The following is a 17500-nucleotide window of genomic DNA, read 5'->3' as shown; positions in this document are numbered from 1 at the left end:
CCATACGTTACGTTAATTTCAGGGCCAGAAAAATAGAAGTCAATAAAAGCTGAAACTAGTCAAATCTTTTGCATGGAAGTATTGCAGGTGACTGTTTTGTTTTTTTTTTATTTTTTTTTTCCTCAAACATCTTTATTAGTAGTAGTATATCTATATTATATTCATATTACAGTATATCAGTATATCGTTTGAAGACTAGAAACGCAACAGACTGCAGCTTTAAAAGAACTTCCATGACAGGATTTCAGTGTAAAAGCGTACGAAAGAAAATGCTGACTGTCCCATCTGGTGTTTAATCAGAAGAAGATTAATGTGGAGCGGGAGAGCAGGGCTGAAGGGGTTTAGACTCGCTTAACTAATCTGATTATAGGGTACACGTGAGACCGGTGCGGATGGGACGGTGTGATTGGTTGTCATGGTTTAACCCATTTGTCTGGGTAGAAATAAAAAAAATTTTTTTTAAAAAAAAGAGATTTTCATACCATTCCGACACCTCATGCACCTCGTAACACTCCACATTAGCAATATTAAATGCTTTATTAATGATGCATTTATGTTCGATTTGACTAACCGGTGTAGACGGTGGCGTCCATTTTGCCCACGTTGACGTGGGAGCCTTGACTCTTCAGCTCGGCCGCGACGTCGTACCATGTCGGCTCGAAGGTTTTACAATATTCACACCACGGAGCGTAAAACTGTAATTCGGATCAAGATCGGATCAGATCGTGTATACATGCTGCGTGTTTAGCATGGAAACAGAAAAATGATAGAGTTTAAACGGCACTCACTTCCACCAGCCAGGACTCACTCTTACGCATCTCGTTAAATCTAGACATCAAGAGAAAGAGCATGCGTGAAGCATATTGTAACTTTTATAACGCTTTAAGAAGCACACCTACATACATAACCGTACCCAACCTTCACAAATGAGAAGAACGCCCCCCCACAATCCCCCCCCCCCCCCCCCCGACACGGATTTCTCTCCCAAAATCAGCTCCGATCTTTTAATTTGAGGAAAAAAATTACTTTCAGCTAAAATCAAATAATCATTTTTTTTTTTTTACATTTCTAAGCCAGGTTTCAGATGGATTTCACTTAACGTCCTGGCTTTAGTGATTATTTACACCTCTGGCTATAAGATTAAACATTGAAAGGCATAATACGGCATGTTATGTTAACGTTTGTACTGATATTATTTTTAATATTAACCGAATAACCACCTACAATGATGAATATTCATGGCACGCATAACTTTGATCCAGAATGATCAATACACAGTACACGCTTTGATTATTATTCATTTTGCACAGCCCTTGAATTCATGAATTCACATGAATAATAATAATAATAATAATAATATTCATATGTAATATTAATAGCTTCATTAACAATTGTATTATTTGATGAATTTTATTTATTTACACATTATTTACTCTATATAGGCCATCCATTATACTGTATATAAGGATGAATAAATGTGGTATGTGCTTTGTTGACATTATTAATGCTGTATTAGTGATGTCTTAATGTATACTTGTGCCACTAATAATGGTATAATAATAATCTCTTCATTACTGCTAGATTTCATCGTACCTGTCATCGAGTTCTTCGACATACGCTGCCGCAAGAGTTATGCCCAGTACAAGCACTGCAAGATAAAACATTTTAAAAATCCAAATAAAGCAGCTGTCTTGTCACACACTAGACGTAAAAGCGGTGATGAACTGAGACAAGCGGTGATAAGTATCACCACATGCCCGCACAGCGGTTTAATAATGATTTCTTTTTTAGCCTACCTGAGAAGATGAAGTGTCCTGCAGTTGCCATGATGGTGTTTATCGTGTACGGTAGAAGAAGGACGGAGACGTGGTATGATTATTAGGCAGCACCCCAGTGACCCAGTGACCAGATTAGAGCTGGGGATTAGGGACTGACTTTAAAGATGAGGCCTAGCTGCAACCCTGTGTGTGTGTGTGTGTGTGTGTGTGTGTTATCATAAATACTTTTTACATATATGTAACACATCTTGAGAGTTTGGACTCTCTAATGTATTTATTTATATATTTGTTTGTTTGCCATTCATTTATCTTCAGTAACTGCTTTCATTACAACAAAATTATATATATATATATATATATATATATATATATATATATATATATATATATATATATATATATATGTAACACACTTTGAGAATTTGGACATGTGTGTATGTACATCCTCTTTTCCATTCATTTATCCTTAGTAACCACATTTATTTATTTATTTGGAGTTTAGTGGTTAGCACGTTCGCCTCACACCCCCAGGGTTTGGGTGTTCCATTTACACCGTGTTCCTGTGTGTGTGGAGTTTGCGTGTTCTCCCCGTGCTGCGGGGGTTTCCTCCGGGTACTCCGGTTCCTCCCCCAGTCCAAAGACACGCATGGTAGGCTGATTGGCGTGTCCAAAGTGTCCGTAGTGTATGAACGGGTGTGTGACTGTGTGTGTGATTGTGCCCGGCGATGGATTGGCCCCCTGTCCAGGATGTACCCCGTCTTGTGCCCGATGCTCCCTGGGACAGGCTCCAGGTTCCCAGCGACCCTGTGGGGTAAGCGGTATAGAAGATGGCTGGATGGTATTTGTTTAAAGCTGGTATCCTCTTTTACACAGAGAGAGAGAGAAAGCATGAGGGAAAGAAAGTGAGAAAGAGAGTGAGGAAGAAAGTGTGTGTGTGTGTGTGTGAGAGAGAGAGAGAGAGAGAGAGAACTTTTTTCCTCCACATTTCTGGAGTTCAGTTAAATGTTGCTTTTCACCAATAGATGGCGCTAACAACAAACGTTCACTCTAACAGGATGGACATGTTGCCATGGACACCATGGAGTTTGTCAAACTGGACTGAAACATTTTTAGAACCTGTTCACTTTTTATTTTTAAAGTTTCGACATTATATCTAAATTATAATAATCAACACACGATTTAAGAGCACTTTCTGATTCGTGAAGTAAGATCTGGCCATCATTACCGCTTCCAGTTAACGTTTCGCATCTGGCTGAATCTAAAATGTCCCCCTAGTGCACTACATAGGGCGTAGACGCCATTTAAAAAGCAAGGTCTGTAGTGCAGCTTTATAGGGAACACAGAGCTATTTGAGATTTGGCCTTCATGTATTACACTTTAGTAAGCCAAGTCCCATTTTAACGGCGTAGGGTTAAATATCACAAATCTAAAAGGTGTGCTTCATACCCGCCACCTAGTCGAACACTTTTACAGTTGGTTGTGTGACTGTAAGTCATTCCCTTCAAATGCTATTGGTTAGATACGTGTATAACAATGTCGTGTGTAACTTTAGCGACGGTCCCTTAATTTCCGCGAATATCGAACTTTATTCTAGTCTATTTGCAGCTGTTCTTATTTACCCACGACATACGTCGGAAACCGTCTATGAATTACTACGCCGATTAAATGTCTCCTGAAGTAACGTTTTGAAACCTAAGGCAAATTAAACGTATTTAATATGTTAGTCATGCGAGCTGTTTGCTAACGTTCGGGCCAAACAAAAAAAAACGTAGAAATTTCATTGGTCAACTAGAAAGGCAGGAAGCGTTTGATTGGTACACGTCTTATCGCGTATTGGATGAAGAAGTTGTCAATCAAAACTCTTTCTTACCTCTGATTGGCTGCGTCAACTGTTAATCTCGCCCGAACGCAAACGCGAGTTCGTATCGAGGCGGTTAAACACCAAACGCAGGTTTACTTCCTGTTTTCGTGCACTACTTAGGGTATGGAATACAGGCTACGACGGCGTACATAGTGGACTCTTGTAGGAATGTAAGCGCGGTTTCGGATACAGCGCACGGAGTTCGTAGTGAGTGGTTGAAGTCTGGAATATACTTCGCAGTGTTTTGACGCAGATTAAAGTCGACAAACGGTTTTGACGGAGGATTTTCACACGAGTTCAACGTTTGTTTGTTTGTTTTTTTTGTGGAAAATATGAACTTATATTAAAAGGAGGACGTGATAAGAAACGGAAGGAAAGGGCTGGGAAAAGACACGTCGCGCATTGTTTACTTTCTTGCTTTTACGTTTAAGGGGTTGCTCTCGTGCCCCCCGTTATTATTATTATTATTATTATTATTATTATTATTATTTAGATTTTAGCGTTATTGGTCTATAAACGTCTCTTGTGAATGAAAGCGATTCCCTAAGTCTTTAATTTTGAGCTCAGATGTACAGGATGAGTGCTTGAAAACTTTCTGGTCTATGAGTAATTTCGCTGTTTATGGATTTTTGGAGGAAACGAGATTATAATGTCGTCCCCTGAAGTGCAATGGGATTAAACGAGGCGTTTGGCTCGAGCACAACTTCAACACAGACAACCAGGTAAGAGGAAGGCTACAAATGCTCTAAATCAAAGAGATAATAGGTGTAATTTAAAGCATAGCACCTTTGCACGAGCGTGCTTGTAGAATCTGTGCCATGGAGCTGCTGAACACTCTTCTGGACCTCAAGGAAATTATTTTCTCTCCTTCTATTCTTGTTGCATGTCTCTGGTTGTCTGGAGCTTTATTTATTTATTTGTTTGTTTGTTTGTTTGTTATTTTGCAAGCTTGTGCACTTGTCATATACACTTTGCATGCTCTGCAGGCTGTGCACGTGCATGCACCTGCATCTTCTGCATCTTCTACTTAGTGTCATTTTAATGAACTCCTCAAACCTCATGTGTGGCTGTCATAAAAGTAAAGCAGATATGTTTAGATATGTTTAATATGGTGTACCCAGTGGTGAGGGTCATGCCGGGCATTTTATACTGTTACAGACAAAATTTGGAATGGTTTGAGCGGAGAACTGGTTCAGTCCTGGGTTGGGGGTTTACGGTGTGGAGTTGGTCATGGGTTGGGGGTTTACGGTGTTGAGTTGCTCCTGGGTTGGGGGTTTACGGTGTTGAGTTGCTCCTGGGTTGGGGGTTTACGGTGTTGAGTTGGTCATGGGTTGGGGGTTCACGGTGTTGAGTTGCTCCTGGGTTGGGGGTTTACGGTGTTGAGTTGGTCATGGGTTGGGGGTTTACGGTGTTGAGTTGGTCATGGGTTGGGGGTTTACGGTGTTGAGTTGGTCATGGGTTGGGGGTTTACGGTGTTGAGTTGGTCATGGGTTGGGGGTTTACGGTGTTGAGTTGGTCATGGGTTGGGGGTTTACGGTGTTGAGTTGGTCATGGGTTGGGGGTTTACGGTGTTGACTTGCTCCTGGGTTGGGGGTTCACGGTGTTGAGTTGGTCCTGGGTTGGGGGTTTACGGTGTTGAGTTGGTCATGGGTTGGGGGTTTACGGTGTTGAGTTGGTCATGGGTTGGGGGTTTACGGTGTTGACTTGCTCCTGGGTTGGGGGTTCACGGTGTTGAGTTGGTCCTGGGTTGGGGGTTTACGGTGTTGAGTTGGTCATGGGTTGGGGGTTTACGGTGTTGAGTTGGTCATGGGTTGGGGGTTCACGGTGTTGAGTTGGTCATGGGTTGGGGGTTTACGGTGTTGAGTTGGTCATGGGTTGGGGGTTTACGGTGTGGAGTTGGTCCTTCGGGTGCTGATTTGACTTTAATGGTCAAGTTAGCTTTTTATGGGTTGAATTGGTCTTTTGTGGTTTCCAGTGTTGAGTTGCTCTTTGGTCGTTGTCAGTTTAAGAGCTTAATTGGCTTTCAGAGGGTTTGGTTGGCCTTTGCATCAGCTTGTAGCGTGTTGAGTTAAGGTATTAAGTTCACACCAGGGTTGTTAAGTTGGCCCTTTTAAGAGTTGGTTTGGTTCTTGGTGGGTTTAGTTGGCTTTCTGAGGGTTAAGCAGGCCCTCGAATCAGAGAGTTCAGTTGCCCTTTTACTGTGAGCGGATAGCACTTTGCAGTGTCGAGTTTGCCATTTGTTGGCCCTGGGAGGTTTAAGTTGGCCATTTGAGGGTTGAGTTGTCGTTTTGTGAGGGTTGAGTCAGCCATTTGGGGGTTGACTTGGCCCTGGGAGGGTTGAATTGCCCTTTTTAAGTTAACCCTTTAAGGGGTGAGTTGGTACCAGGAGGGCTGAGTTGACTTTTTGTGGGTTGAGTTGACCATTTGTGAGGGTTTAGTTGGTGTTGAGAGGGCTGACTCTGCCTTTTGTGGGCTGAGTTGGTCTTTTAAGGGTTAGCGCCTTTTTGAGTTGTGCCGTATTGTGTTTAAATGTCTCTCTGAGCATTGGGCTGGCCCTTCACAGCGGTCGAGTCTTTATCATGTTCGATGATCGTGCTGGGTTGTAGTGTTATACCGTTAGGTTGTCCCGGATGAGTGTCGAGTTGGCCCTTGGCATGTGGAGCGTCCTTTTAGAGTATCGATTATCCCTCTATTAGTGTTGAGTCAGTTCTTATGGTGTTAAGTGAAGAGACGTTACAGCTGTGGATCCGAGCGAGGGGTCGGCCCTTTACATTGTTACGCTAGCCTTTAGAGCGTCAGGATGGCTTTTACAGTGACGAATCGGCCCACGATGTGTTGAGTTTGCTCATTACAGTGTTAAATTTAGCTTTCATATCTTCGGACCAGCTCCCTAGCGCCTGCCGGCCCTTTGAGGGATCGGGCTGGTTCACTGCAGTGTTTTGTTGAGTTGGGTTATATAAGTCTGGACACAAATGAACACAAAGAGTTAATTTATCGCCGTAGGTGTCGATTTAACACCTCGAGTGATATTCCAGTGATATTCCATGATGCTTTTCAGTCCCCCACCCTCACGATGTGTGAACTCGCTCCGGTCGTCATTTTCTTTCATGGATTCCCGCTAGCGCTTGCGCCGTAGCCGTGATGGTGTTCTTGTGAGCTTTAGCCTGCAGTGGGCGATTCGTCATCGGGTCCCTGCATGCAAAACACACACTTCTTTATCTTAGAAACGCTGACTCTTTGACTTTTTTTTTTTTTTTTTTATAAGTGGAAGCAGTCGGAATGAAAATATCCGGTATGTTTCGCAACGTGTTTGTACGAGCAGCTGATTCGGTCTCGAAGGTGACCCGAAGCTGGTCTGAAATCTCGGTTCAGATCTGGGGAATGTCAGGTATGCTATTGTTCAGCTCAGGCCAGAAAAATACCTGCAGCCCTCAGAAAGTGTCTGAGAACAACACGGAGCGTTTTTTTTTTTCTTTGTTGGTGTTCTGAGGACATCATCTGTGGTTTGATTGGCTGCCATTTGATGAAACCTGAATTTGAAGAAGTGGGTGAACAAACATGTCCGGTTTCTTAATGCTCAAAGTGTGTTGCTATTATTATTATTATTATTATTATTATTATTATATTTTAAAAATCAGTCCAGTACTGTTTGTTTTCACGCCGCACGAACCAAAAACGCAAAGAAAGCACTGTGTGTGTGTGAGTGTCAGTGTGTAGGGCTGAACATCAACAACAGTATATGTGAACAGACCTTTACCAAGCAGGTGTGTAAAACCCCGCCCCAGGCATGAAGAACACAGAGCCGGGATAAATAAATTATTCAGTAATTATATAAATAGCTAGTTTTAAAATCCGACGTATCGCGTGCGGCGTCTGTTGTTTATCTTTCTCCGTCTCGTCCGTCCGAATTCAAAGTACGGCGCATTTCTGCAGCGCTACGGCGTCGTCCTTCGTTCCGGTTTAACGGCTCGCGTCTGAAAACACCCGGCGTCACCGGTCGGCTCTCTGAGCCGGGTCACGTTCAGGTAAAAGCGACTGTCGCTGAAGTGTCCTCGCCGTCTAAAGGACCGCGGGAGAACCTGCGGAAGCGTTCGTAACAGTGCTGTTTTACAGCAGAAGCAGGCCTCGACTCGGGCCCTGAGGAACGCCGGCGGTTTTCAGTTTCAGTATAACGTACGTCTCTTCGACCCAGGCCAGTTCTCAAAAATCCTCACCGGAGAACTGAACCCGTGCTCACTCTGGCACTAAAGCCGGTGAAAAATAGGATCGAGATGCCTGATTAAATATAGACTTTAGAATGTTGTTCCAGCTGCACCGTCGTCGCTCATCTCCGTTCCTCCGTCAGAATCCACGGCACATGCACTTCAGCGATCGGTTTAACCAGCGTCTGAGAGGAACAGCTGGAGGAATGTTGGCCACCTTAACGTTTCTGGCCCTAAATTGGGGTGCGGTGCACGACTGCCTGAGAGAGAAGCTAGTGTTTAGGTTCTGGCAAAGCTACACATTATGTACTCTTTTTTTTTTTCTTCTTCTTTCTCTTTTCCGTTGAGAAATAAAACGTTACGGAGCCGCGGTTTATCCGTCCGCCGAGTCGTTTGAGACGAACGAGGGGAAATGAGAATGCAGGTTCGTTCCGTACGTGAGGAAATCGGAGGAACGTTTCTCTCGGCGCATTTCCAGATCATACTCACCGAGACGAAGGAATTTAAGGGTTCAGCAGAGACCGTGCGCTCGGACTAACCTTGTTTTGGTTTTATTTTTTTAATATGCAAACTTGAGACTTTAGAATAGGGCTGCAGAATGACAGTGTAATATCAGTATCATGATAAACTGTGGCCTGGTTTTCCAAGATATCGCGGGTAACGTGATTTTTAACATATACATATATAAAATAAACTTTAAAAAAAATACACGGATTGGAAGCAACCGATTTGACGGTCGTATTCTGTACGTTTTTACCATTTATATTTTTAGAATCTATTAAAGTGATACAACTTATGATGTGTGTTCGTTTTTAGTAATTTCGTTTATTTGAATCGCGAAACGCAACGTTGTTTCGCTAGCAGTCGGTTACCAAATTTTTAGCAGCCCTTTAGCGGCAAAATCGAGGAAATGGCGTAATATTCGGAGGAGTTTGCGATTTTTCGAATCCGGCGCGGGTTTCCCGCAGATCCGGGTCACGTGAAGCCTCTCCGATTCGCATGCGTCAGACACGAGTACAAGCTAAAAAGGTCTCGTTACCAACGGACGTCACTGCGAGAGAGCTTTTCGATTTATTTTCAAAATGTCGCGATGTGACTTGGAGAGTTTTTTGGGCTTGAATCGGCGAACGCGAAAATTAATCTGCAGCGAAATCAAGTGTTTTGGCCGCAACAATTAAAAAAAAAAAAACCCACGAAATACTGTACGGACTGTTCTGGGTTTTTTTTTTTTTTTTTTTTTTTTTTTAATATCGTAATACGTATTTTTTTTCCCCATGTATTGCCCGCCCCTACCGGAGAATTAGCTAAAAAATTGTATACAATAGGGATGCGTCGATACCATACTCTTCAAACCGGCAACCAGTACCTCGTTAGCGAAACGAGTAACCTACTCGGTGCTAATCATTCAGGGACCTCACAGAAGCGTGTTCGCTAGCTACACTAGCTAGCTTGGATCGAGTACGGTTGTGTCCGTAACCTCCGTCGTCAAAAGATAGCCAGCGACTGATCTTCACGAACAAGAGGCTGGATCAGAGCTGCTATTTTCACTCACTCCGCATTGTTCGTCGACGTTTATTTATTCTCGCCGAGCTAGCTTTGAAGTTTTACATTTAAGGTGTTTTATCGGGTCTGTTGTAACTCTGGAAAAGGCCGTAGTTCATCTTCTTGATATATTCTCAGCACACAGTACGTCACGGCTCGACGTCACGGTCGTCTCCCTGCGCAAACGAGCGCGATATCAGACCACCGCTATCCGTGTATCCGTAGCATGGAACTGAAAAACTGCAGACGTTTCTCAGGGACGAAGTCAAGGTCCACTGCGGTTACGTATTCCACCCGTCACGTTACACGCCTTCACGTATCCGTTGAGACACGTGATGTAAAAGTTGTGCTTTTCTTCTTGTTAATCAGTAGTGCAGAAATGGTGAGAAGGACTTTGAAGTGTCGGGTCCAGCCGCCTCATGGCATCAGCGGCGCGTGACGGATAAATTATCGCCACAGGGCTAGAAGAGTCACAAGGATGGGTTAAAATAAATATTTATCTGACCGCAAAGCTGTGTGCAGAAGTTCCTGTTTTGAAAGAGCACCACGTCCAAGCAAACATGTCGAACTCAAGATGGCCGTAATCAATCCGTAAACACAGAGCGAGCAAAGTGTACATTTCCAGGTCGAAAAAATGAGCTCTTTGTGCCTCGGTTTGTTTTAGACGTCGGCCCATAATCCAGTCGTGGAAATGTTTCCAAATGTATAAATATCGTTACATAATTCGGATTATATCACACAAAGGGTTAGCTAAATTATGCAACAAAAAAAAACAGTGACTTGGCGGGGGCGGCGGGGGGGGGGGGGGGTGTTCTTCTCTGCACGATTTACTGAGTAATAATTCAGCAAGCTTTGATGGCTTTCACGTCACCATTATAAGGAATAATGCGATTTGTTGAACATGCAGTTACTTCGATAACGTTTAGATAACGTCGATTTCTGTCTCTTCTGATTCCAAAGAAAATGTGAAAGCCTGATTAAAGAATCGTCCACCACATCAGTCGTGCAGCAGTAGCAATGGAGAGGAGCAAGCGCAACTCCATCGCTGGGTTCCCCATGCGGCCTGACCGGCTGGAGGACCTGGACGGAGCAGCGTTCGAGGCAGAGACAGGCCCCGCCCAACCAGACAGGGTGTGTCCGTCTTCCTACCGTGCCCTCATCAGTGCCTTCTCCTGCCTGACGCGCCTCGATGACTTCATATGCGAACGGATCGGCTCCGGCTTCTTCTCGGAGGTCTATAAGGTAAGGAGTCTGTTTTATTCATGCTACTTCAAAAGTCGTGTCGTATAAATAAACGCCTCCGGTCCAGTTTTATAACTGCAGTGGACCTTGAACTGATCCCTGAGGTACACCTGCTGTAAGATTATGTGCTGTTGTTCTAGTTACCTGCGAACTTCGACTGTATACACGCTGTATTTATACCACGGAAACCACTTGAGTTGGCGAAATCGCAGTCGCACGAGATTGCTCCGTAGCGACGTTTGTCGCTGAACGAGACCTTTTAGCTGTACCCGTGTTCGACGGACGTGAATGACGTCACGTGGTGCGGTGATTTTGAAAAATCGCAAGCTCTTTTTCGAATATTGTGGAGTTTGGTTGATTTTTGCGTTCATCACGGTGAAGGAGTTAAGAACCCTCGGTCTGAGATCGTCGCGTTCTTTATGAAACATTCCTACGGATGTTCTCGGAGGAATCTACTCTCGCTATCGGTCTTGCTTTTGATTCCGAGTTTGCACGAACGGTTCTGATGCAGTGCCCCGAAAGCGCCCCGCGGAGTTTGGAAGACGAGTTCCGGTCACGCAGAGCTGCTCGTCTGCTCACGTCAAGCCCACTATGGAGATCAATCCCTCTGTCACTCCAAATGAACCAGGGACTGTTGGGATGGTGGAGCTTCTTGGAAGTAGACACCACTGTTTATGCTTCAGTGGGCGAGACATGATGTAGGACCGACAGTGCGGGGTATTAGGGTTGAAGGCCGTTTACCACAATCAGAACTTACGACAGAGATGGGTCCTGCGACGTGTCGAAGACCCGTTCAGCATCTCCATTGCATGTGAAGAACTGGTTTTGGTCCACAGTCTCAGTTACTTTATCTTCATCCATAACAATGGCATATATTCTCCTCATGATTTCCCCATTGTTGACCAGGTGGCCTTCTACGTAGTAGTGGTATGCCGCTTATGAGCGAGTCATTTCCTAGAAACAAGTAGTTTAACCTCTTAAAACAAACAGAAAACAATGGGACACGGACCGCATTCCTTGTCGTTACATGGTGCAATGCTTGAAATTCGATCAGACGGCCATGTCAGAATGGTTTCACAGTAGATTCGGACAGATAACCATGTGGTGGACCGGTTTAATTACAGATCCCAGCAGATAGCAGGATCTTTCAGATAAGCTGCGAAACCAGTACCCATGGTTGCACGCTTTCAGAACACGTTTGAATGCATATCCGTGGTTGAGAGGTTTCCTCGGAAAAGCGAGTAGTACGTTTTCACAGGAGATTTCAACAGATGGCCACTGTAGGCAAGTTTTGAACAGATATCCATGGTAAAATCATCCGAAAACCCCCACGGCAGGAAGGTTTCGTTAGCTGTTTGATGCACCAGTATTAGGAAACTGAACTCACTATTGGTCGACCGAACGATTTTTTCGCGCATAGAACATCAAACCCTAGAGGTGTACGTTGGGACCAGAAAGTCACGGAATATTTAGGATTAGGATTCCGATAACGTGTGGTAAAAACCAAACAAACCAAGGTTTTTTTTGGCAGATTTCTATAGATACCAATGGTAGAAAAGTGACGTTGAGGTTCACACCAAATAAAATCCCTCTAGGAAAAGGGAAGACGACGCGACAGGCCAAACCCGTGCAGGGTGGGCGGGGCTTGGGTCACATCTTACTAGAAGACACAGCATGGAGGAGCTGATTTTTGCTTTTCAGTCAACACAACGAGTCTCATTACTCCCAAACTCCCCCAGAAAACTAGCTAAGGTTCGCTGTCTTCAGAACCATGTCACACCAGGACTCCAATATCCTGATTTTTGCTTGACCCCAGCAAAGAAATGACCAAGGTGACCATCCGTGTATATATAGATATGTATAATGGATTGTTTTTGTAGGACGTGTGAATGGATTAGTTATCCCCCTTGGTAGAACGGTTGTGTAGCAGGTTGTCTGGACCGGTGCTTACGGTCGAGGGATCGTCTGGGCTTGTGTTTCAACCAGACTGCTCGCTCTGTAGGTGGGCTGCAGATTATACATGGCCATCTGACTCCTCATGTCTTCTCATCAGAACCAGCATCAGATCCAGACATTTTCATGAACGTCCGCCAAATCCGGAGGTTGTTAGATTTTCCAAACCCGCGTTGGATCTACACGGGGTTCACGCACGTTGCGTTCAAGCAGAAACCGAATAGGAGAGACTTGGAAACAATCAAAGGGGATGTGGGACGAATCGGACTTACTGTTACCTCCTAGAAGCCGCTTGTTTTCTTACACCACCACCTCCTAAAGTGTTCTATTCCTCTTACGCTGCGGCAATTTCCGATTTATACGTTTTCCATAAACGTTAAATAAACGCGTCCTTGCAGAAAACTTTCTTCGATAAAACGTTATTCTTTTAATTTATTTCATCTGTTTACGTGGAAGGTCCGCCCTATGTGAATAAACAACAGCAAATTAATCAAGACCTTCTGACCAATCAGATTGGAGAATTCAGCTGAAAGGCTCGAACGGCAACAGTTTTAGGACGTCGTAAGATTTATGTCTGATATTTACGTAGTTGCTACATCCAAGAATTTATAGTCCAGAACAGTGTTAGGGGAGGGTTTTTTGTTTTTGTTTTTTTAATTAGCTTATACCGTGATGGTCGTAGTGTGTGCGTGTGTGTATGTGTGTGTGTGTCTTTTGTGGAACTCCTGCCTCAAGTTCCTCTCAGTCTGTGGTGGCAGTGATGGTCCACAATTTAAAGGAAATGTGTGCAATCCGACACTCACCAACGTGTGTGTGTGTGTGTGTGTGTGTGTGTGTGTGTTTTTGCGAAACCGCATTTTGCTTCCCCTGAATTAGCATCGGTGTAACAGCATCGCGTTACGTTAATTAATCAGCCGATCGAGTTAGCGTCGATAATCCGCTGCATCACGCCGCACTCTTTATTCGGCTTCGTAGGGTTTATCTCGACTACTCGGCTCTGCCCAGCACCGAAGTCGTTTCTGACTTTTCACACACTTGTCACCAAAGCTTCCTGTGGTTTATCGCTCTTGAGATATTTTAGTTCAGACGTGGAGAGGAAGTGCAGAAACGGGTCTGCTGACGAGAGCGCGGGTTATCCGATGATCCGAGAGACGTTGCACGTACAGCGTATGATTTCATCGCTCGCTGTCACTCGTGTCCAGCTTTAAACGCCTCGGAGTTCTAGGACGTTCTCGACCGGCTGGCGCACTAAAAGCATACATTTAAAGCGCTCCCGAAATCAGAACTTTTCGTACCTGTTCGTTTGGTGTTGCCGACACCGTTCGCTCAGGAGAACCGGGAAAGATATGAGTCGTCCTGTACTAGGCTTGCGTTCGTCAAATGAAATGCTCCGAAGGACGTATATATGTCCCCGCCCCCTGTGGGTGTGTCTTGTCTTCCCGTACACATTCAGTTTTTCCAAGCAGCCTTAATGCAGTTTCTTCCACCACAGTGCTGTTGGGTTCTCAATTCTGATTGGTTAGAAGTCGCAGGTAACAAGAAAGCGGCGTTCGTTCAGTAATAAAAAATCGGAGCGGAAAGATCCTGTATTGTAAGAGGGATAAAACACTTCAGGGTGTGCTGTTCCAGGAAAATAATCACCGTCAGGCGGTGGCAGTACCTTCACTTCATCACGCCGTCCTGTCGCGGATTATTTTCCCACATCAGCACAATATGGAGTGTTTTATTCCTTACTCACTGTGATGTTCCAGTTCAGCAAAAGTAAATATTATGTATATATCACGGTGTGTGTGTGCGTGTGTGTGTGCGTGTGTGTGTGTAGGTGCGTCACAAAGCCTCAGACCAGGTGATGGCTCTGAAGATGAACAAGCTGAGCAGTAATCGAGCCAACATGCTGAGAGAAGTGCAACTTATGAACAGACTCTCGCATCCCAACATCCTCAGGTCAGACACACACACACACACACACACACACACACACACACACACACACACACGTTATCATTTTATCAGGATGTATGAGTTCTATTAAAAAGCAGCATTTCCTCTCTCTGTCTCACTCACACACACACACACACACACACACGTACATCGCTAATAGACGCCGTGGCTCGTTGTCTGTTCTGCTGATGGATGGATCTGAGTTCAAAAGAATGTACATGAAATTGGTCAAATATTATATAATGTCGATGAAGGCCAGTTTGTGATGTCATAAAATGGCCCTACAGCTTTGGACCAATGACATCCAATATGCAAATTACTAGAGGATGATAATGGTACCTAGTAACGTTCAACCCAGTGAGGTAATGTTCGAGTTGACCCACAGCCGTGGTTGCTAAGGTAACACTGTATAACGTTAGTGCTAGTGAGATCTGGATCAGTCGATAACAGCTCGACCGAAACGCACTTTCACACTCGGGACATATTTCAAGGCTGGCAGTCGGTGATTATCGGACGTGACAAAGCTTCAGGGAAGAGATGTAGCGTAAAGCTGCAGTTCTCGTTCCTCGACTGTTAACTTGATTTGCAGTGTCTGTGTTTCGGTGTCTGAGGGCCCGGCTGTGGAAAACTGTAGTCTCGTAAAAAAAAAAAAAAAAGCCCGATGTGCGCTTTTGTCTATAAATGGAACTGCAGTTCAGAAGGCTCGTTTCGGGCTCGCTCTATTTCCGTGCTCGGTGTTTGTACAGCAGAATGTGTGCCCGAGCTACAGGCCGAGAGAGGGGGAGCGAGAGGGGGAGCGAGGGAGGGAGGGAGGGAGGGAGGGACGGGAGGCCTGTGTGTGTGTTTTTCACAATCACGTCATTGTTGTGTCCTGCTGGACGGGGGCGGAAGGCCCCGAGCGCTGACTAAGGGGGTCTTTGTTATTTGGAAAAAGACCCAACGAGCTGCAGCAATAAATGTCAGACCCGAAGTTTATTACGCCATAACTCCCCAGAGTCACTCCTAAATCGGTGTGGTGTGGAACTGCCCCGGGTGGGTGGGGGGTAGAATGGGGACCCGGGGAGTAGGAGGAGGCTCTGACGGATACACACACTCAGTGTTGCCAACTCAACTTCTCTGTCACTAGATTTAGCAACTTTTTAGAGTCCTTTAGTGAAAAGAGCCCAGCGATAAATCTAGTGACTTTACTGCCGTGCACTCGATACGGGTCTCTAGACTACTTTACAGCTGCTGGTTATATGAGCAGGTTCCCTCGACTCATCACTAGTGTATAAACCCACCGATCAATCACTGATCCCCATTTTTTTCCCCCAACAACTGAGTCTCTGATCAAGTCTACCTGGCGACAAATTGTTGATCATTGTTTCCCAGTGACTAACCACTGATCGCCATGGTTTCCTAATGACCAATAACGACCAATCACTGATCACCATTGTTCTCGACGACCAATCACTGATCACCATTGTTCTCGACGACCAATCACTGATCACCATTGTTCTCGACGACCAATCACTGATCACCATTGTTCTCGACGACCAATCACTGATCACCATTGTTCTCGACGACCAATCACTGATCACCATTGTTCTCAATGACCAATCACTAATCACCATTGCTCTCGACGACCAATCACTGATCACCATTGTTCTCGACGACCAATCACTGATCACCATTGTTCTCAATGACCAATCACTGATCACCATTGTTCTCAATGACCAATCACTGATCACCATTGTTCTCAATGACCAATCACTGATCACCATTGTTCTCAACGTCCAATCACTGATCACCATTGTTCTCAATGACCAATCACTGATCACCATTGTTCTCGACGTCCAATCACTGATCACCATTGTTCTCGACGTCCAATCACCGATCACCATTGTTCTCGACGTCCAATCACTAATCACCATTGCTCTCAACGACCAATCACTGATCACCAGTGTTTGTGTTGTGCTTCATCTAAAAACTGTAGTCTGGGTGATATTTGCAGTAATAAAAGCGAGTTATTCCGTCCATAACCCTTTTCCCTTTTTGCGTCTGTTTCAAGACTAATCACTACTACTGTTTCATTCTGTCTGCGTTTGTAGAAATTATGTTGAAAAAAAAGTGCCGGAACAGTACATGAAGCCATGACCAAATAAAGATTCTAACCGCTAATTTTCTGTCCAGATCAAAATTAGTCCGCGTGAGGTCTTACGGCGATTTCTAGCGACTTCTTGAGAAAGCGTTAGCTGCTTTTCCCCCGACTAGCGCTGAAAAACCCTCCACACGCTCCCGTGCATCCGGAACGTGACTCTGAGATCATGTGGGAGTTAAGAGGCCGCGCTAACGCACAGCACAATAAACCCGTCTCGGACACGGGGCGATTCATAAATAGCGTCTTCCAGCTGCAGTGCGACGTGTACGACCAAGAGAGAATGGAAGATTAGGTAGAGTGAAGCGTTAGCAGGCTGTGAGTGTTATCCATTCAGCCCTGTTTGTCCTTGCTGTCTGTCGGCGTCCGTCTAGACGTCTCGCTTAGGCGTATGCTTTTTTTTTCTTCTCCCCCCCATCTTTTCATCACTAAATGTTCTCGGGAGAACAAGTTCTCTCGTCGCCTACATATCTAACGACGACGCTAACACCAAGGCCACGTTGTATCGCACGTCCGTCGTACTTATTTACATTTAAATATAGTACAAAATATTTCGAAGCGTTTAATCACTACAACTTAGCTAACTAGTGTAACCTAGCCGTCGTCGTATTACGTTACCGAAACCTAAATAGCTATTATTCGCCCTAATAGCAAAATAAGCTACTCAGTGTCGTATTGTGACAGTAAAAATAATCAAAGACGGCGTGGCGCAAAAAGTTACCGTTAACATCCCGACGTGGATTATTTATCCACTACAGCATGTCCCGAAGTGTCCTTTATTGAAGAACGACATGTGGGAATATAATAGAACGTAGTGGAACGTTCACGGATCAGGTTACTTCCG

General features: G+C 44.7%; 2 protein-coding genes across 3 annotated transcripts in view; one reads left to right on the top strand and one right to left on the bottom strand.

Moving 5' to 3' along the window:
- tmx3a (thioredoxin related transmembrane protein 3a) overlaps positions 1–2072 on the bottom strand; it is a 12119-nt gene extending 10047 nt beyond the window's left edge. The window contains exons 1-4 of one of the 2 annotated variants that reach the window (XM_017495636.3): positions 1797–2072; positions 1594–1648; positions 789–828; positions 572–695 (exon numbers count right to left, since the gene is read on the bottom strand). In XM_017495636.3, the coding sequence (XP_017351125.2) occupies positions 572–695; positions 789–828; positions 1594–1648; positions 1797–1827 (250 nt within the window). In that variant the 5' untranslated portion in view covers positions 1828–2072. Of the gene's footprint in view, positions 1–571; positions 696–788; positions 829–1593; positions 1649–1796 lie in introns of those variants that run through there. The other variant, XM_017495638.3, reaches the window with a different exon arrangement.
- A 1738-nt stretch (positions 2073–3810) lies between these two features.
- The window catches only part of tesk2 (testis associated actin remodelling kinase 2), a 26074-nt gene continuing 12384 nt past the window's right edge, over positions 3811–17500 (top strand). The window contains exons 1-3 of the mRNA XM_053673752.1: positions 3811–4361; positions 10344–10625; positions 14401–14522. Coding sequence (XP_053529727.1) covers positions 10401–10625; positions 14401–14522 — 347 coding nt within the window. The 5' untranslated portion in view covers positions 3811–4361; positions 10344–10400. The remainder of the gene's footprint in view (positions 4362–10343; positions 10626–14400; positions 14523–17500) is intronic.

This window comes from Ictalurus punctatus, chromosome 20 (assembly GCF_001660625.3).
Source record: "Ictalurus punctatus breed USDA103 chromosome 20, Coco_2.0, whole genome shotgun sequence".
NCBI classification, from domain to species: domain Eukaryota; kingdom Metazoa; phylum Chordata; class Actinopteri; order Siluriformes; family Ictaluridae; genus Ictalurus; species Ictalurus punctatus.
This window is presented reverse-complemented; position numbering and strand designations above follow the sequence as displayed.